Below are 21,970 nucleotides of genomic sequence, written 5' to 3'. Positions count from 1 at the left end.
TCCTCCAAGCTAGGGGAAATGGCATGTCGGAATTGCAGATTACATGTCTTGAAAGGATTTTGACGCAGGTCCCCGCATAAAATCCCCCAAAGTAGAAATCCTAATAGCGTCCCAGTCGCAGAATCCAGGCAAAGCCGCCAGCTGCGGCAGGCGTCCATTGTGCCATAGAGGGGTTTCCCGGGTCAACCTGTTCCACCAACCTATCCTCCAGAACGCCTGCCTCTAGATCTGAAAGACGAGCTGTGTGGCAGACGGCAAGGAGCGCCTCAATGGCGTGGAGTATAGAATCATATGTAAGGTATGGTCACCCATGCACCGCCGTTCAACAGCATACGCTAGATCAACCTATCCCCATACCACCATTCGTTGAGGACCAGCCGATGCAAAGCCATATAGTACAAAAGAATATCAGAGGTCGCCAACCCCCCACAGTATGTGGACTGGAAGCAGGTATGTAGGGCCACCCTAGCAGCCCCGCCACCCCATAGGAACTGACCCAAAGCCCTATTGAACTGACAGAACCATCTAGGAGGAATAGGATATGGATGGTTTTGCAGCTGGTAAAGTAAGTGCAGGAGAAAGACCATCTTGAAAATGGCTTAACGACCATAGATCGACAAGGGCATGTGGGACCAAGTTCTAATGTTCTCATGTGCCCGATCCCACACCAGCGTCAAATTTCTGTCCCAAGATGTGGTTTGCGAATCTGATAGGAACACACCCATATATTTCATCCCCCAGTACACCATCTGCACCGCGGATGCCCATGCGCCATAGTTGGCCTTCCTGCCCAGGACCCAAAGAGTAGACTTCCGCGGGTTCATGTAGAGGCTGGAGGTCTCCCTGAAGACCCGCATGATGCGCAAAAGCCGTGGCCCATCCTGTCTAAGTTGGTAAGGAAAAACAACACATCTGCGTACAAGGCTATACGATCTGACAATCCATCCGCCCATTCTAGACCGGTCACCTGAGCATCTATTCGCACCCAGGCAGCCAGGGGCTCCATGGCCAAGGCGAACAAATAGGGAGACAGTGGGCATCCTTGTCTGGTGCCCCGACCGATGGAGAAAACCGATGAGACAGAACCCGCCACGCGCACAGACGCCGTCAGGTCGGCATATAGTAGAGTAAGATAAGACCGAAAACGAGGCTCTATGTTCAATCTACGCAGAAGTGCAAATAAATACACCCAACTCAGAGAATCAAATGCTCCCCCAGGGCCCTAATTGTCGCAGTGGCTACGTGTGCCCGACGAATATTATGGCTGGTCGCCCGCTGGGGCATATACCCGACCTGATCGGGATGAACTAGGGAGGAAATATGAGGCCGGAGGCGGTTGGCCAACGCCTTGACCAGGACCGTTGCCTCTGCGTTAAGGAGGGAAATGGAGCGATAAGACGCGTGGTATTCGAGAGGTCTTCTGAGCGTGTGGAATACTACCACTTCTGCATGCCTTCAGTCACTGGGCAGGCGAGCCCGCTCCCTAGCTTCCTCCACCACCTTGCGATAGTGGGGGCCTAGCTGTAAGAAAAAAACGCTTAAATTTGTTTGGGAAACCATTTGGTCCTGGAGTCTTCCCAAGGTGTAACTCCCCATGAGCAGCACCCAGCTTGTCCTCTGTAAGTGGGCGATCCAGCTCCGCACGAACATCATCTGGGAGGCCCCTAGGTGGGAGGTCGTCCAGGAAGTGGCATATGACTTCTGCTGATAGGCATTCCTTAGGGGCATAGAGATCTGCATAGTACGTCTTAAAGCTCTCGGCAATAGCCAAGGGGTCTAATACAGGTGAACTGTCCGGTCCCACAATGCCCCGGAGAGCCAAGGAGCCCAGCAACCCTTGACACAATCTGTGCAGCAGCTTGCTTGACTTATCTCCCCACTGGTAGATCCTGCTCCGGGTCGCCAACCATGCCTGGCGGGCTTCGTCTAGCAGGAGATGTGAATAGCCCTGTTGCATGAGCAGCAGTTAGCAGCGGACCTGCCGCCCCTTCCTCCCTGCTGCGCTCCTCTAGGCCCTAAATTTCAGCTTCTGTCCGTACAAGAGACTCTCTGTGCATCCTGCGGGCTGCAGCACAGAAGGAGATGTCCACCCCACGCAGGGTGGGCTTCATTGCCTCCCAAAGATATTCAGCCCCCCGCACCAACCCAACATTGAACGACAAATATTGATCAATGGCCTCGTCCATATGTTCCCTGTAGTCTTCTTTCTGGAGGTTCCAGGTCGAGAGGTGCCACAGAAATAGCCCCAATAGTCTATTTTAAATGCTCCATTTGACTAGAAGCATCTCTTTGGGCCCGAAGTTGATAAATCATTGGAAAAAATGAAAAAGGATATGGAAGTGGCCAAGTCTATGGGAGCTCTGCAGTCTCCTTCTAATCGTTGCTCCTTCTATTGTGCAGGGTTGAAAACTATGTCCTCAGATAATACTGCCGCCTTGTACAAAGGCAACAATTAATCTTCCTCTTCAAGAGGCTTATTTAGAGGAGGATGCAGAGGTAACAACGGCAAAGATTCCACAGCACGGAATTCCCCCGACCCGAACAAGCAGTGCCTTGCCTACACTTCCCCCCGATCATTTAACACCTGTCGGGGACGTCTTCTACAATTCCTCCCCATTTGGCAATCTATAACCACATGCAAATGGGTGTTAGGAATTATCCAGCATGGTTATTGCCTGGAGCTTAAGTCCTCCAAACATTCCTCCACACTCTCCCAAAATGTCACCAGAGCATTTACACCTACTCAAACAAAAAGTACAGTCTCTCTTGTTAAAAGAAGCCTTAGAGTCTGTACCGTTACAATATCAAGGGTTAGGCCTGTACTCCCTGTATTTTCTAATTCCCAAAAAGGATGGCTCCTTGAGACCTATTCTGGACCTCCGAGAACGAAATCACTACATACTGTCAGAGCATTTCCACATGGTGACACTTCAAAAAGTGCTGCCACTTCTTCAACAGGGCAATTTTATGTCTACTCTAGACTAAAGGCACGCATATTTCCACAATCCAATTCATCCTGCTAATTGCAAATACCTCCGATTCATGATGGCGGGTCCTCATTACCAATTCAAAGTACTACCGTTTGGAGTCACCACTGCTCCCAGGGTATTTACCCAATGCGTAGCAGTAGTTGCAGCCCATTTGAGAAGACGTAGTACAGGCAGGGGAGCCCCAATTTACCCTTGTAGGCTTGGGCACTTAATAGTTAAGGTCAGAAGGGTGCTACAAGGGACTTGATTCAAAAAACAAAATATACTTAGTTGGGAGTCGTATTCAGAATATCGCACTCCAGTGTATCAACAAGATATCACGTGGAAAAAATCAGACAAATGAAATAAATCACTGGAAGGAGGAGAATAAAAGATACACGGAAAGAATAAAAAATGTATTCATAGAAAATTTTATAAATTTTTAGAAATGTAATTCACACAAAAATAAATGGGGAGACATTTGAGAAAATGAATTTAAGCAAAAAAGTTATGAACAGAGGTATGAGTAACTTAAACGCATCAGTTCAAAACTTGACATCAACTCCTGATAATTACGACAAACAACCATAATAATTAATTAACAATGGTTGTAGGCTTGTTCCAACGAAACGGTGATGGAGATGATGGGAGTGTCGACGTTTCGGTCTATAATGCTGTTGTCATGAAGACCATCATCAGGACCAAACAATTCATTGCTGGTAAAAAAAAAACTGGAAATTCACACCTGAACCCTTCTCTCGGAAATGAGAGGTCACGACCGCTTGGTGTGGGAAGTGGATCTTAAAGGTGGCTTATAGTGGACGCTGTAGTGTACACCGCTATGAAACAGTCGTCTTGGGTAGAATGCCGAATGCGATTGGAATTCGTGAGATTCAGCGATTCGTGGTAAATCAGTCGGAGACGGGTAAAGTTTGTCGAACTGAATAAACATTGGCGCATCCTGACAAGTGGCAAACTAAACATTGAGAAACCCTTATTTGCCCACAAACGAGGCAAAAATCTCAAGGACATGCTAGTGCACACACGCCCAAAACTGCAACAAATGCCACAACTCCATCCACAAGGACTGGGAGGCCACTACCCATGTGGTAACTGTGCAAGCTGTCACCTGACTCAGAAAAGTAAGAATCTAACTTTTACTAACGGAACGAGGTGGGAACAACGGAAACTAACCAACTGCAACAGCAAAAATGTCATTTATATGATAACCTGCCCTTGCAATTTGGAGTATATTGGCATGACAAAAAGACCAGTGAAAACACGAATCGGTGAACATAAGAGCAATATCCGTTGTAAGAAGACGACGACAAAAATGGCCACACATTTGATTGAGAATGGACATTGTGTGAATGACATCAGGTGGACAGTAGTTGAACAACTCCCATCTGAACAAGGACTCTTTGAGAAAGAGCAGAGATGGGTTTTTAGACTGGGGACTAACACTACAGGTCTAAATGACAATATCCCCTGGGGTCAGATAACTTAGATCATGCCCTGATGAATGTCCTCTTCAACGCGGCGTAAATACAATTTATGTAAACAGAGTGTCTCATGAAGATTTCCAGACTTTTCCCCACATGAGCATCTACCAGACGCACCATAATATGCCCGGGGGTCTGCATCTTTCATTCATCCTTAGAATATATATCCACTCATCCTGGTAATATGTATTCTCTGCCCCTTGGCAAAAGAAAACAAGCAAACAATGAAACGCAGTCTTATGAACAAAGTGTGGCGTTTTTTCCAACGAAACGCCATGCACATTGTGTCCGTTAGGAGGAAAAACATCATTCGTATTGCCATAACTAACCATCATGAGATATGAGACAAGCGCAGGATAGCGCATGCGCATAACAGGTAACAAAGACACCCATAACAGTGCATGCGCAGCAGGACAAAACACACCGCATGGACGCATGGGCGAAGGAAAGACGTGAGAAAACAATGACTGCGAGCAAGGAACCGACAATGACCTTATATGGCCATAAGGAAACCACAATCATGCAATTAACTAACTAAAACCGACAATGACCATATATGGCCATAAGGAAACCACAATCATGCAATTAACTAACTAAAACCGACAATGACCATATATGGCCATAAGGAAACCTTAGTCATGCAATTAACTAATTAACTCCAACCCGGAAAAAGGTATAAAACCCCGGTTTCAAAATTCCTTCTGGCATTATCACCGGAGCCACGTAGGGATCAATCGGGAGGTATTTCCTAGTAGAAATCGTGAGTAGAAAGGTCTGATGATTGTGAGCACTGCCACCACTACATGAATGTAAGTTAAACCAAGACCTAAATATGCCTTTCTTTCTCAAACAGGTGCTAGATAGTACACCAGATCCTGACGTTTTGGCTCATGAGGTTTATCTACAACTCCAAAAAAGTATGTTGTAAAAATGTAATGGCATGAAATTGACATTTTTCCTCTTCACTTTACAGGGATATAACACAAACTTTGTCCTTTCCCTCTTTACCAACAATAGTGTTACAACCAGGAAATTATTTGAAAAACTCTGATCAAAAATTTCCTCATTAAGTGTGTGTGCTCTATGTTGTGTGTCAGTGAGTCTAGTGTGTTTTTTGTAAAATATTTGTATCCCACTATAAGCACTGGAATACAGCTATAGTATGTCACCTGTAACCACTGGACATTTTACCTATGGATATGGAGAGAGAGAGACCACCAGAAAAACATTTTTTTTGTCTTCTTTCCTTTACAGGTTGATCAATAGACAACGTCTTTTTTTGCTAGGTACATTACTTTTACCTGCACTGTAATTTTTCCTCACTTTTATTAGAAAATTCTGGTATTAGTTAGAGAAACGTGAGTAAGGTGGGGATTTGTGCACCCCGTCCTGAAGAAGATGCTTCTGGCACCGAAACATGTTGACTCACACAAAAAGGAGGTAACGCACATTGTCAGCGTAGTAACCTCCCACCCTCATTTTTAACAGCACCAGCCCGGGGGCTTATTAAATAATTTTTAGTCACCCCACGAGCCAGGTTCTTTTTAACTATCACTATTTCCCAAACCCCACAATACACTCACATTTATTCAAAATACCCCCTCACCAACACCACACATAGTCTAACAAGCGCTCCCACGTCTCTGTAGGTCGCAGCACGCCGTACCCCGTAGAGGGGTACGATGACCCCGATGATGAAGCAAGACACCAAGGGGCCTGTTGTTTTGTGAGGGGACCTAAAAACATAAAGGTGTTCCCCACTGTGGAGGAGACACCCTTAATCTCAAGGAATGGATTCTAACTGTTTATTTAAATATGCCCAGGGAGAATGAATCCATTCTGATTTTTCTCTCTCTCCCCCCTCTGATTGTTAATTCAACCATCACTTAACCCTCCGAGGATCACGTACACCCCAGCGGATCTGCTAGCTCGCAGGCTGCCCGCCAATGTACTACACTGCCCACCACAGGCCCTCCGTTTCGATCCTATTGGAGGCCCTTTCAAATGCGCTTTATGCATAAGGCATCCCCCTCCTCAATCTCCGCCCAGGTCATTCCAAGCTGCGCTTATTAACGCACGCTCTCTCCCAAAACATAAACTAGATATACTAGAGTTTATCACCGCCCACTCCCTTGATCTACTCTTTATCACAGAGACTTGGGGTGACAATGCCTCAGGGCCGGACTTCAGGGCCGTCTTACCGGACGGCGTCCGTGCAAGTCGTCAAGACAGAACGATAAAAAAAGTGGCGGCATAGCCATTATTCATAGAGACCACTTCCGCATAAAAACTATAGCCCTTAACCATACAGGCTGCAAATCATGCACCTTCTCCATTGCCCTTTCCAACAACCAGTCTTTTACCGGTACCCTGCTATACCGCCCACCAGGTCCTCGAACCAATTTCCTTGCTAACCTCAATCATCTCATTGAAACCGCGGCTGGAACCCCCGCTACACCATATTAGGGGACTTTAACTTTCATTTAGAATCCCTCACCGATAATGAATCCTCCCTCCTTACCAGCGACTTCCTGGCAGCTGGACTCCGCCAACTTGTCACCACACCCACACACAAAGCGGGCCATACCCTTGACGGCATATTCTCCAACAATCCTGACATCACGGCTCCTATTACTATTCCCCCCCCACCTGGACGGATCACTCTGCTGTCCTCTTCAACATCAGACCAAGAAGGCCTTCTCCCACTTATGCTAAACACACTTCCCTGTCGACTACCAGAGATTGGAAAAACATTGACATTCCCCTTCTCTCTGCCAAACTGATAAACTCTCTTAATACTACTGATTCTGACCCGGAACTAGCATCTAACAGTTATCTTATCCACCTTGACACTGCCTTCAACACTTTGGCCCCCCCCAAGTCCACATTCCGAAACCAAAGAACCCCTTCCGCCCCCTGGTTCTCTGAACCCCTTCGGCTACAAAGACAATATTGCCGAAACCTTGAAAGACATTGGCGTAAGCACTATTACCCGCAGGATAAACAAATCTACAAGAACGCTCTGGCCAAATATAAACAGCTCATATTCTCTGAAAAGAGCAACTATTATGTCACCCAAATCAACTCGGCAAATCACTAGGCAAAAAAACTTTTTCAGGTGGTGAATCATCTTTCTAATTCCCCTGACCCCCCCTCCAGACACTTCTCAAGCCCTCTGCAACTCCTTGGCCAATTTCTTCTCCGACAAAGACACTTCCATCTTCTCTGCCTTCACTCCCCACTCCTGCCTTGCTAAGAACGTCTCCTTAGACGATTCTACCTCAGACTCCCCTACCTTTCTCAAATTTCGTCAGGCCCCCATTGAACAAATTTCACTTTTAATCCTCACAACTAAATCAGGCTCACCCTTGGATCCGTGTCCTCCGTCCATTCTCAACCTCATTCCAGAGGTCATTGCCCCGGTCATTGCCCCGGCCATTGCCAACATTTGTAACACCATATTCCATACTGGCTCTTACCCTTCCGTATGGAAAAATGCTATCATTAGGCCATTGCTAAAGAAACCGAATCTTGAGCCCGCATTACCAGCCAGCTACAGACCCATTGCATGTCTTCCGTTTCCGTCCAAGATCTTTGAAAACATAATGAATAGACAACTGTCCGAATTCATTGAGACCAAGCACCTGCTGGACAACTCTCAATTCGGTTTCAGGCAAGGACACGGTACGGAGACTGCGCTCATTAAAGCTGCTGATGAGATCAGGATGACCATTGATAAAGGTGGGGCGGCAAACATAATTCTGCTAGACTTATCTGCAGCCTTCGACACGGTTGATCATCCCACCTTGATCGACCGTGTCTCAGCAATGGGCATTAGACACAGGGCCAAAGACCTTCTCGCCTCCTTCCTGGACAATCGCACACAATCGGTAAAGTTGGGTCCATTTGCTTCTCCCATTTTTTTCCCTCCCGTGTGGAGTTCCACAGGGTTCCTCGCTAAGTCAGACCTTATTCAACATCTATGTTTCGGACTTAGCGAGGGTAATTAAGTCATACGGCATTAATCTTACAACTTACGCCATTTACACCCAGTTGGTCCTATCAGTCCATCACGATGGAGAAACAGTTGCAGCTAATTTCCGAGAGGGAATGCTAGCCATCAGCTCCTGGATGGCATCCAATTCTCTAAAATTAAACTCTGGAAAAACGGAGATCATGACATTCGGCAAATTAGAACCCAGCTGGTCCCCACAGTGGTGGCCAAGCGATATGGGACCCCCACCTCAACCTGTAACAAAAGTCAGAAACCTAGGGGTCGTCTTCGACGACAAATTGCTCTTCAACCATCACGTCAATACGGTATCATCCTCATCCTTCTTCACATTGAGGAAAATTAAGAAACTCCTTCCCTACCTCAGCGGGAAAAACCCTAATCACCACCCTTATCTTCTCTAGGATCGATTACTGCAATGCCCTCCTTCTCAAAGCACAAGAAAAAGTTCTAAACAAGCTTCAGTTAATACAGAACGCCTCAGCAAGAATCCTCTTGGGTATCCCCAAATTCAGCTCCATCTCCCCTTTCATCCACCAGCTCCATTGGCTGCCCATCAAAAGCCGGACTAAGTTCAAGGCATTGTGTATCGCTTACAAGGCCATTAACAACACTGGCCCGCAGTTCCTCAAATATGCCTTCCGTCCACTTGTTTCATCTAGGACTCTTCGCTCAGCATCAGCACACCTTCTTAATGTCCCGCGCACAAAAAAAGCTAACTGGGGCGACAGGTGCTTTATCTCCACAGCTAGACTTTGGAATGCCCTCCCCCTCAACAATGAAACCAGTCCCACCCTCCTGAACTTTAGGAAGCAACTGAAAACTTGGCTGTTTACTCGCTAACTGCGCTCTATTTGTCCATTTCAATCTTTAGCACCTAGACACCCCTGGGTAATTGCGCGCTATACAAATTGCCAAAACATAAACATAAACATTAGCGGGATCCAAGCTCTCTGCCCTCATGAACCATAAACTGTATTTTATTTTAGCAAAGTGGTCATGAGAACCTACCCGAAGTTCCTCCCTAAGGTTGTTTAAGACCGTCATGTGAATCAGACGGTCTCATTACCAACATTCTTTCAGATTCCCTCTTCTCCTACTTAGGAGCATCATTATTTTCTTATGTTGTAATCACGCAGTTCCTAAGGATTGTAGAGTAGTCCATCAGTTCTTCTTTTTTTGCACCTGCAGGTTTGTGAGGACTGTCGTTGTTTTTTACTGCACAAATAATTGTTATGCACCATTTGGTTGGAATCACTTATGCATATTGCTACCTGATGGGGCCCACACCTGCACTCATTTTTGGTGACTGGCACTTATTTTTCCCCAACAGAAATTGACCGTAAGCAAGAGAGTGAGAAAGCACAAAGGGGAAAGGAGGTGGAAGGAGAGACAGAAAAACATTGCAAAGGGAGAAAGCAATGCCCAGCGAGGGACAGGAAGTGTCTGACAGTGGATAAGAGAAGCATGCAGTGAATTCAAGACTGCGTTGTCATGGTATTCGGGGCGCTGACATTTAGAAGCATTGGTCGCAGGTTTCTGAGCAGAGCTTTCTGTGCAGACACTCATTCTATTGCAAATAAATCACTGTGTCTCCATATTTGCTGGATAACTCAGAGGACTATTCTGAAAAGCAGTATTATGTTTATGGGTCATGGGGCCATATGCTCATAGAGTAGGTATAGTGATTTCCAAATAGCAATTTCATCCAAATCGCTATTTGGAGCACGCTATTCTTATGTATGAAACGTTTTGTTTCATTTTTGCGATTACTAGTGGGTCACAAATCGACCTACCAAATGAATATTAATAAGGTAGGTCGCAGTTTGACACTTATTAGAAATCACAGCCATCACAGGGATGAGGACTTTCTGAAGTCAGCAGACCCCATGTCTGTGATCTTGTTTTAAGAAAGACTTTTTGAAAATGCAACCCGTTTTCCTTAAATGAAAACGGTATAAGTTTCACAATAAAAAATGTAATGTTTTGTTTTACATTTTTTTAAGCAGGCAGTGGTCAGTGGGACCACTGCCTGCTCTTAAAAACTGTTTTCCCACCAAGGGTTGAGGACTGGTAGACTGATTTAGACTGGTGTTGGTTGGCTGAACAAAGTATCTATTATAGCAGAGGTTGTCTGAAGAAATGGGGAAAGATCTGAGGGCAGTGCAAACCTATAGGGAAAAATAACAAGGACTTGAGACACATGGTGAAGGTAGTGTATTACTGGTTAGAAGCCCGCTCTGTTAAACAAATTGTAAACCTTTTGTTCGGATTATATGTAAAATTACAACATTGATGATGTACTGCTATTATGCTGTTTGTAATAAGAGGATTCTACCACCCTCCAAATGTTTTCCTCCAAGATTCACAAAGGGAAAGGGTTCCAGGTGGACGCCTTCCAATTTTCTAATGCATTACCACCAACTTTAAATTGATGGTAAAGTGCGAATATTTTGCGACCGCATTTCAATAACGAAACATTCGTACAGACCAGTGCGATTCAGTATTTTGAACACCCTAAACACGCCCCTTCCAAAACCAGAACACAAAACCCAAATTGTAATTAGGCAATAAGTTACTGAATTGCAATTGGGCTTTGTACATTCCAAAATCATTTTTCCAGATGCAAACAGACCGATTCTGCGGTGTGGCCCGTTTGCAACCGGAAAATGCTTATTACAAATGGCCCCCAATGTTAGATTACAGGACCGCCACCCTCAAAGCCAAACAATTTGACTTAAAATGTAAAAAAATAAGTTACATCCGTACTCGTCTAAGTGGGTATGATTATTTGGAGTCCAACATGGTTCCCTTTCGAGTTCAGGTTCAAAATGAACTCCTAAGGTTTTTTTTAAGATGAATAATTTCGACAAGCTTTTGCTTAATTGCCAGTAAGTGTTCCCAACACTGGGTGATGCTGGGAATCGGCTCTGCAATTGAGCACACTGAAAAGCTGGAAAAAGAAATTGCAGAACTTGTGCAGTAGATCATTAATGATCTTACATTAACTAACGCACTAGATCATTTACATAAGACTCTAGATGTATGCCACGCCGTCACATTAAAGAAAAACGTGAACATACATAACAGCCTTGTTACTGGTTAATAGTATGCATTTTATACTTTTCGAATATAGTACCATACATTAGTGATATTAATTCAGCCGTCCCTCTTTTCGTGTCACATTAAAATATCTGTACATCTTCTAGCAAATTCACAAACGTAGCTAGATCATAGGTGATCTAATATTTGTCATATAATCGATTTATTGACTTTTACTTACCCATACAACTACTAAACATCAAATCATTTTGAAAATTTTATTTAATGTTTCCATTTTAACCAAGTATAGCTGCTATGATGCACATTCCAAAGCTGAATCTAAAAGGGGAGTAGCTGTTTCAAGGAAAGTATTGAAGGGATGATACCCACGCTCTCAGGGGTATCCAGTGTTTGTTTAGCTGTGAAAGTGTGGGTATGTTATGGGCTGTCAATGCATGTGACTATATTAAATACCCAGTGTTGGAGAAAAAACTTGTGACAACAGTACTCCAGCATTGGTGACTTTCTTAGATGCCCCTTATCTACTACCCTCCTTGGTGATGCATGTAGATTTAAAATGCACGTGGAGCTCCTAAAACCCAAGGTGTCCTTCAAATGATCGGATGGGTTAGCAGACAGTTTGAAGATTTAATTAAATATTTGTCTTATCCGCCCACTCCACACCCCCAACAGTCCTTGGTGAACACAGATTAGTTTCCTCTTCTTGGCATGTTTCTATATGAAATTTACGTGGCTAAAGAAAATTACTTGCCTAAGACTACAGTTCCCCAGTATTTGTCACTTGCATAGATGTACTTGCTCCACTTTCCGTTTTGGTAAGACAGAGATATAAAATGCAGTGTTGGGACGAAATGTTGCTGCTTAAAGGCCCATGTCTTCAAATTGAAGGGGATCATTTGCTTTATGATGTGGAATATTTAGAGCATACAAATCTAAGTAAAAGAATTCCTTTCCTATAGACCAGACCGGCTGCTATTCATCACTGCTCATTTCTAATAAAAATGTATTGCAAACTTATCTGCTGGACCGCTATCGGGAAAATGACAAACTCAACCAGGAAGCAGCAGGAGCTCAGTATTTGACAATGTGTAACAAAGCTCGACCAGCTAGTAGAGGGAGTGAGTTCTGCATGTGGTTTGAAGCTGCATTGAGTGATAATGTGTGCTGGTGTCTTGTTAACATGCAGCAGCTTAATGAGTGACAATGGGTGTTGAAGCCCTGGTAAAAGGTAGGATTTCAGTAATTGACATTGTAGAGGAACTATATCCCAGGTAGGAGAAAGAAGCTCAGCAATTGTGTGCTTGAATCCTGTAAGTGATAGGAACTCAGTGAGAAGCTCTCTGTGATGTGTGTTCTGTTTCATAGTTGTTTAGCATTTCCAGCAATTAATGTGCATCTCTGTTTACAGGACGACGACCCCTGTTTTGCATCTCAGACCCGTGTGTACAATGACATCGGCCGTGAAATGCTGCAGCATGCCTTTGAAGGCTATAATGTGTGCATCTTTGCCTATGGACAGACTGGAGCAGGGAAGTCGTACACCATGATGGGTAAACAAGAGGAGACCCAGGCAGGAATCATCCCTCAGGTGAGATCCGCATACATCTCAGACTAATTTTTGGACTGCTGCCTCATGTAAAATCCCCAGATATTTCTGAATCTCTGTGCACTGTGTCCTTTCCTGCAAGTCATTTTCTCAGAACATAAGTCCTGGTCCTGTCCCCAATCCTGACGTGAGATACCAAAACAGACCTTCTCCTTGTCCACTGGTCATATCTGTGATCTTCAGATGAGAGCTTTGTTTTTTGTTCTTACGGTGTCCTGAGCCCTTGTAGTCCTGTTTTCTGTTATTAAGTTAAACCTTCAAAACGCTTTTCCATTCTTGTCCTACACCTGTTCCTCAAGTGGGATATTAGGATCCTCTTTTTCAGTGTCCCATACTTGTTCCTAAGGTGATATTCATAGACTGCTTTGAGTCATTTTCCTCCCTTCCTGTGATACACTAGCACTGCTAACTATCCTGGTCTGCAGTGTGTTAGTCAAGTAGGATTATCAGACCCTTCTTGATCTTTTTCCTGGCCTTGTCTTTCAAGAGTAATTTGCAGTCCCCCTCTGACTTCTGGTCCTGCCTCGGCTCTGCCACTTAATTTAGTTCTTCAGGCCTCTCTTAGCCTTTGGATAGTGGCTGTCCTTACCCCTCAGGGGATGGTATCAAATCCCTCTCCGTAAAGGTCCTGTGCTTGCCCTCAAACCAATGCTCTGTGTTTCGTCTTTGTGTTCAGTCTTTATTCTCTATCCCTGTACACTGCTTTTGTTCTCCTCCCTCATGCATGACCATCTCTGTCCACAGACACTGGCCTTATTCTATTCAGGAATAAGACGTGCATATTTTAGAGATCATCATCTAGCACATTCAAATTACAAAGGAAAATATTGCTTGTCTTTATAGCAAAATGTCCTTCTGCTGTCTCTGAGGCACAAGTCATGATGAGAGTATTTAAGGGAGTGCAATTGTGATTTTGGGAATTGAATGGGCACAGGTGTGCTTTATTCTTGGAATTAACTGTTACCTTTCCCATGATTCAGTGTTAATCTTTGGTTTTCTTTCTCCATAGCTTTGTGAAGATCTTTTTGAGAAAATCAATGATAACCATAATTCTGACATGTCTTACTCCGTGGAGGTGAGTCTGTGATGGTGGCTTGCTAGATCAGTCATACAGCTTTTTATCATCTCTTTTGGCCTTTCATTCATCCTGCATGGTTCTTTCTCAAGGTACCACTCTTTCACACTTCCCCTTTTCACACTTCTTCTCTTCACTTCCCTTCCCGAGAGGCTCATTTGGTAAGGACACTAGAGAAGGTTGGAGCCTTCATTCAAACAGGCTATTCTTGAACCAGTACTTTAGGAAACAGATGATAATTTAATACCTCTATAAATCCCTACTGCTGCCAACAAATGAATTCCATTGTCGTACACCACTAAAGTGCAATTTGGACAGGATATGTCAAACCCATAATGAGATATGTGGATTGGCCCTGGGGATATCTGGCAGCATCAGCAAGCATGGACAGGGCAGATGTGTTTCTGATCTAAGAGTATAATTGCTGAGCAAGGTTATTTTGTTGGCAGACGTAGAGGCTCTCAATAGGTTTTATGTAGCCTGATAAGATGCTGTGCTAGGTGAATTCTGAAAGGAATCGTATTAGAGCTTTTAGTGATATTTTAATGGCATTTATATAGTACTTTCTACCCCTGAGGAGGCAGCAAAGCGCTTTTCAGCAAGTAGCAGCTACTCTGGTGCCCAAAAAGGATTATGCTAAATTAGTCTTTATATTAGTACTACAGTACTGTAAAACACACCTGTCTGACTTCTGTATACTTTGTCTGCCCTGTTTCTCCTCCACTTGATCTGGACATTCATTCCCCTCTTGTTCATTTTGTTTAAGGTTACCCCTATATTTGCTCCGTTTCTCTCCCACTTCTGTTTTAATCCCTTTTCTTACATTGGTTTAGATTGCTTTTGACTCCGCTTACTTTAAATGTATCTGCCCCTAAATAAATTACCTCTGGTTTTATTCACAGGTTAGTTACATGGAGATTTATTGTGAACGGGTCAGAGACTTGCTGAACCCAAAGAACAAGGGAAACCTGCGTGTGCGGGAGCATCCCCTGCTTGGCCCCTATGTAGAGGACCTTTCGAAGTTGGCAGTCACCTCCTATACAGATATAGCCGATCTCATGGATGCTGGAAATAAAGCCAGGTACTATCCATTTAGGTGGATGAGTAGAATATTAAGGGATGATTACTGGGCAGCTCTTAAGAGCTTGATTTGCATTGCCTTTTGGTATTATCTGTATAGAACACATGGAGAAACCATTTGAGGGTCAGCCTCTTTGTCCTTCACTGCTATTGATCTTCTCTTTTTCTGCAGGACTGTAGCAGCAACCAACATGAATGAAACCAGTAGCCGCTCCCATGCTGTCTTCACCATTGTTTTCACTCAGAAGAGGCATGACCTAGAGACTGGCCTCCCCACAGAAAAGGTGGGGCTTGACAGTAGAAGCTAAGGAATCTGGGGTTGTGAGGGTACAGACATGGATGGAAAATGTTGTGAAGTAGGGAAAACTGGGAGTACATGAGAAAAGGTTTGATGTACTGTGGTTGCATACTGCTGAGGAAGTTGGGGGGCGAAAACAAGAAGATGATGGAAGGTTATTTAGGCATTTGCTTTGTATTGTAGGAGTGTTAAAAACAGAGCATGGACAGAAACGTAACCAATGTAAAAGATGAGGCCGTAGTTGCTGTTAGTGGAGAGAGGTTGCACATAAATGCTAAATGGTCATCTGCAATTGGGCGTAAGAAGTATATTGCAGTATACAGAGTGAGTTAAGATTGGAGGAGACAATTATAAGTCCAAAGAGTTCCTTGAAGCTGGCAACACTCAATGCTTTTACTCAAAGGAGAATGCCATCAGCAGCACCATAGGAGTGCAGACAGTCTTAGATCTATTGCATTATGAATAGGATTTCTTTATTCCATATTTGTATATCACCTGGGATAATACACGTTCAAACAAAGTGCTTAAGTCTTGATTTAAGCTGCTCAAATATATGCAAGTCTTATGCTGTGACTTTGGTTAGTTCTATTTCATTCCAGAAACTACTCCGATGGAAAAGTGTGGTGTAACTTGATTGATTGTGATGGATAGATCAACACTGTATTTGTTGAGACCTTTTTGATGTACCTATCAAACAAGTATACATGCTCAATGTGTAGACTTTGCAGATTGTCAGGCAATAGACCTAGATATTATAAGAATTAAATATTATGTCCTTCAAGAGCAGTGGGCGGTATAGGGCTACAATGGCAGTTCACAATGTAAAATTTGAAGGGAAAGTGGAGACATTCGCTAGCATTCACAAAATGAAGAGCATAGCAGAGTGATCGATGGCTTGCACCTCTTTAAATTATTAAATAATGTGCTTCTTTCACGCTTTCTTTTCGTTAGGTCAGTAAAATCAGTCTTGTGGATCTTGCAGGAAGTGAACGTGCAGACTCTACTGGAGCTAAGGGGACACGTTTAAAGGTAAGTGTGCCTCAACATTGAGCACCGGGCAGCCATGTCATATGTGGACATTCTTGTGTGACAAGTAGCCATTGTGTCCTCATGACATCTTTCATTATTTGATGTGAGTTTCCTCTTAGCACAGTGTCAGTAGGGTGGGAAATTTAACATTAATGAAATACATTGTGCTCTTACAGGAAGGAGCCAACATCAACAAGTCCCTGACCACACTGGGGAAAGTTATCTCAGCTTTGGCAGAGGTGGTGAGTATTCTGCTAATGGTACTGTTGGGTTAATTGTTGGACTAAGAGAATGGGTGATGGCTACCTTGGCTATTTTCCTCATTCTTTCTATAAAGGTGTATCCTGCACTTGTGTTTAGAATAGATTGTGAGTAGGTTGTTGAAGCAATCTTGCCACAGGAGAATACAAGCAAGATTGTGCTTGTCACAGTTTTTTAAGCTCTGAATGGCTTTATACAATCAGTGAATGATGCTTCTTTTCTTAGCCATATGTTTCTTCATTTGAGTTGGAGCATTCGCTAGGGACCAGCTTTTGTGTTGTATTTCTTTACCTGAGATGATGCTCCTCTTTGAACTGTAAGGGTAAAGAGGGGAAGACGTTAACCACAGAACTCAGGATAGCTGTGCTCTGACTGTGCTCCGCGACAGTACTGTCCTTTAGAGAAGGCCCCGAAATGTAACTCAAATGCATACAGCAGCCTTTTCTTGTCACACTCTTCAATGTTGTGGTGTGTTGTAGGCAGCATGCCGTTTCTCCTGGAAGGCTTTTATGCTGAAAGCATTATTGGCAGTGTCTGTCAGTAATCTAGAAACTCTTTGTAGTGGAGCATTGTGTTGATGATAATTCCACAACTCTTCAGATTGGCGGCATCCTACTGCAGAAGGGCTGATGGAACACTTTCCTCCCCAATCAGGAGTAGGGACCAGAGAGCATTTGTAGAACGGTCATCTCACTTTTTTCACAATCCCAACACTGAAAAACCTGCCTCACACCTATGCCTTTGCTATCCTCCAATTAAGAATATCTCCCTTCTCTGAGCTTCATGTGTCTATTGCTCCTTTAGTTTTTTCTTGGCTAGCATTTCCTTCCTGCAACTTGTCCCTTTTTCTTCAGCCATGTCCCTTTTAGCCAGCATCAGCCCTGTTCATTCCGCTCCCACATCAGTTACACCCTGTCTTTCTCAGCATGAGGGTAAAGGCATGCAATTTCCTCTTCTGATCAGCCTAGAAATTGGCAGCAGATAGTTGGATGATCTTCATCATGCTGGCACTTGGTGTACTGAGAGGCAGAGGTGCAACAGATCATGTCACCCTGTGAGAGCAGTGAGCTGCAAGCAAAGGACCTCTAACCCAGCAGTTTGATGGGAGGATGGAGGCAACTTTGCACCACTGAATGCTTGTGAACTGAAGGGAGGTTGCTCTGAAATCGCTGCAGCCTACTAGAAATGAAGGGAAATAACTGGTTGATAAATGTCTCCTCAGTAAACAATCACTGCTAGGAAAGTATTTATTTGTGACTGGGTGTAGCACTGAAGTGCTCCAAGAGAACAATCATCTCCTCAGTGGAGTTGCAGTCTTATTGATCAGGGTGGAAGTCTCTGCTATCCCCGTTAATAAAGATGTCCCTGACTACTGCAGCTGGTGTGTGTTAAAGGTGAGATAAAACAGAGAAAAAACATGAATGCCCACTGCTCTTTGGCAGTGGAACAGGAATAAACTGGTTTCCATATTGAAATGTTGTTTAAGACACAGTGTATAGTCCAGTACCGTACCATGCAAAAAAAGTTATAAAAAACACAAATGAAGAATTAAAAATAATACCCTATCAACACACAGAGTACAACACCTAAGTTTGAATGTAAATACAAAACTCGCCCATAAGACCGTCTGTACATCCAGGGCCATGTTTCTTCTCACTCTGTTGTGACTCAGTTAGCTACAAAAGGGCCACTGCCAGAAAGGTGAGTTCCTACATCCTGCCAGAAAAGATGTGACACTGGGCACGTCTTCCTGCATGGCGCATTGCAGACTCACAAATGCTGCCCAGCGGATTTGATAATTTTCAATGGCAGGAAATGGAAGAGCTTCTTCAACATCTTCCTCAAAAATATTGGAAAAATTGAAGAAATCTAATGGAGACTTCTGGCCGCAGATCCCTCACCTTAGAACTATCCCCAGGCATCGGACAGGATCCAGAAACCTTTTTTGAGCAGTACCCCTGCGTGCTATTAGGTGGTGTCATTCGGCTCTGCCTGGCGTCGTCCGTGCCGGAAGTGATGTGTTCGGTGCCTATATGTGCGACACCCCAGTGATCTGACATCAGTTCTTTGTTTCTGCGCAAGTCAGTTCAGAACGGTAGAGAGCCACCCCGTCATTTTTTGACTCACTTTTTTTGTCAAAGTTTTTTGAGATTTTTCTGATGTGACAGTGATGTCCACTAGAAAAGATGGGTTCAGACACTGGGGCGCCTGTCCCTGAGGGATGTCTGTGATGGACCTGCATCTTGTCTGACTCTGATGTCTTGAGTGCAAACACTAAGTGAAAACCTGCGGCGATTGCTGAGTCGTGCACCACAAGGCCTTAAGCGAGCAGTCCCTCAAACTTCTTGACGCTGCTACGGTCTCGATCTCGGTCGATAGGAAGCTCCCAGGATCAGTTGCTGAGCTATTGGTCTTCACTGCAGCCGAAGAGCTCTGGGCATTTCGGTAAGTCTCACAAAAAGAAGACGAGTATGAATTCGAAGAGGTCTTCGACTTCACCCCATCCATCAAAGTCATCCAACAATACAAGGGATCGGCGTCATTCAAGGCCTGGCTCTGCAGTACAGCATGGGCCTGCTCTTCCTCAGGTTTCCGGGACCCGGAGTGAGCCCTGCCCAACTCTGCAAAGTTTATGAGGCCATGTGTAGGAAAGTAGGATCTGCTTTCATGGTCACCCCACTTTTTGCGGATGTCGTTATATTTTTCTGACTAGCCTGCCTGGGATCCTGCTAATCAGGACCCCAGTCTCTGTGCTTCTTCCTTAAATTGGACATGATGAGTACTTGGGTACTCCCCAGATTGGCTACTGGTGTACACTTGATAGTCCATAGTATAAGGTACTAAGGTACCTAGGGCATAGGTACATCAGGGGACTCCCATGGGCTGAAGCATGCATTATGCCACCCATGAGAGACCACTCAAATTGTGACTATAGGCCACCATTGCAGCCTGTGGTAGCTGGTTCTAGCACCACGTTTGACAGATATAAGTTTCCTTATATCTGATGTCACTGCACTTAAAACATTTAAGTCACCCCTTTCAATCCTGAAGGCAGGGTACTTGGTTATAAGTGTTGGGGTGCCCCTACATGAGCAGGACACCCCTACAATCCCAGGAGTTCTTTCTCCTGGCATTGTAAGTTCATCAGATATTTCGGTACATAGAGTGGCCATGCGTCATTACGCAATGGCTAACTCTAAACTGGCTGTAACAAAACCCTGTAATGTTTGGTATCACACATGTTGGAATCATACCCCAACATCGGAAACCGTGTTGGAGGTATGATTCTCAATGCACTATAAAGTTCTTCAGAGAGGCCCTCAGTGCTCCCGGTATCAGTCTTCTAGAACCTGACAGTAAACTATGGCTTCTGCTGACCAGAGACTCAATTCTGCCCTCCTGCTTCTGAGCCAAGCTTAAGCAGGGGAAGGCAGAACAATAGCTTTCCTGTCACAGGGAGGTGTGATCACCTCCCAGACAGGGTCTAGTGTATTGGGACAGGGAGGGGGAGCTTGCCAGCGCCTCTAGACTGCTTTGAAGGGTACATTTGGTGCCCTCCTTGTATACTTCAGTTGGAACCAGTTCAGGGAGCCGTTGGCTCCGGTCTGGCACGAAACAGGACAAAGGACATGAGAGTATCCTCCCCATTGTCCAGCCCTTCCTGTGGGGTGGACCCCTGAATCTTCCCAACCCTTTCCATAGAGTATTTCAGGGCTTACCTGTGGGTGGTTCCTTAGTTCATCATGGGACAAGATTCAGATCCGAAACCACTTAATCTTCGACCGTCTGGGCACTTTGGACTTCGCTGGACTTCACTTTGGGAACCAAGACTGCAACTGAGAAGACTCTTGCTGTTCCTGCTCTTCTGCTTCATCTGTACCTGTGCTCCATACAGGTTCTAAAACAGGCCTGTGGAAATCCAAGACACCCGAAGGAATCTCCCTTGAAGTGAAGAAGTCATTTCCTTGCATCTGCAGGCACCAAAACAAAGCTGACCGGTCTGCTGTTCCTGAGCTCCTGAGCTCCTGACTCCGAAAGGTTCAGCAACACAGGTCACAGAAATCAACATCCTTCTTCAAAATCAAGCAGTGTAACCACTTCATGCATGCCAAAAAGCATATGTGGTGTATTCCTCTTTGTAATTCAAAATAAATGTCTAAAACAAGTTGATACTCTCCTCAATCTAAACACTGCAAACAAATGTATATAGTGTGAGAAGTTAAGACTGCTAGTCCGTTACCAGATATATCCACAAGTGCACTGAGGACCATCAAGCTGTTTTTTTGCTTTCACACTTGCATTACAACGAAACACAGGCCATCCCTATGATTCCTGGTATGCAAAGCTTATTTCCTATACAAAGTCTTACCTTTAGGCCTAAATTTTGCTCTGCATGCTTGGTCCAAGTGCGTGGAAATTATGAAAGAGCATCTAATAAGGGAGAATATATTAATTTATCAATATATAGAGGACGGGCTCCTTACTAATAAAAAGCACTGCAACACTTAACCAGCGTGCCTTGTGCAGTTTCTGAGTTTGCTTTTCAATCTGGAGATTGTAGAGTCGCACCAACTCCAGTCCAGGTAATCCTTTTCCTAGGGCAACCTAAGACACCCAAAACACAGAAGTGTTTACTTTGGAGTAGAGCCTCTATTATATGTAAACAAATTGCCAGATTCTTCAGAGGATTCTTAATTTAACAGCATGCCTGATACTGTTGCTGCTGGGCTCAATGCATTATCACAGTTCTGAACACCCAACTAAACATGAAACCTTTACAGCATTCTTAATACTAGTGGAGCCAGTTTGTTGGTGGCTGGGAGGACAGGCAGACACTCGCTGCAGCAGTTCTTCAGTTTCAGGTGATCTGATAGAGATTTCTAGCTGCAGATTCCTTACTTTTGAATTTCCCAGGCGTCAGACTGGATCCGGAAGATTTTGCTGAACAATATTCTTTGCGCGCGACGGCGGGTGGCTCCATTCAGCTCCGAATGACGTCAGCGGTGTTGGCGTCGGTTATGATGTCATGATGCTTATAAAGGCACCACCCACTTCTCTTCTTTCCATGCCAGTAG

The 21,970-nt window shown here is 44.4% G+C and overlaps 1 protein-coding gene across 15 annotated transcripts in view; it reads left to right on the top strand.

The window, feature by feature from the left end:
* KIF1B (kinesin family member 1B) overlaps window positions 1-21,970 on the top strand; it is a 1,388,545-nt gene that overhangs the window by 230,777 nt on the left and 1,135,798 nt on the right. For all 15 annotated transcript variants that reach the window (XM_086921360.1, XM_086921359.1, XM_086921355.1 and 12 more), the window contains exons 4-9: window positions 12,955-13,134; window positions 14,162-14,227; window positions 15,130-15,308; window positions 15,480-15,591; window positions 16,557-16,634; window positions 16,811-16,876. In XM_086921360.1, the coding sequence (XP_086777486.1) occupies window positions 12,955-13,134; window positions 14,162-14,227; window positions 15,130-15,308; window positions 15,480-15,591; window positions 16,557-16,634; window positions 16,811-16,876 (681 nt within the window). The remainder of the gene's footprint in view (window positions 1-12,954; window positions 13,135-14,161; window positions 14,228-15,129; window positions 15,309-15,479; window positions 15,592-16,556; window positions 16,635-16,810; window positions 16,877-21,970) is intronic.

Source organism: Lissotriton vulgaris, chromosome 5 (assembly GCF_964263255.1).
Source record: "Lissotriton vulgaris chromosome 5, aLisVul1.2, whole genome shotgun sequence".
Classification (NCBI taxonomy): domain Eukaryota; kingdom Metazoa; phylum Chordata; class Amphibia; order Caudata; family Salamandridae; genus Lissotriton; species Lissotriton vulgaris.
This window is presented reverse-complemented; position numbering and strand designations above follow the sequence as displayed.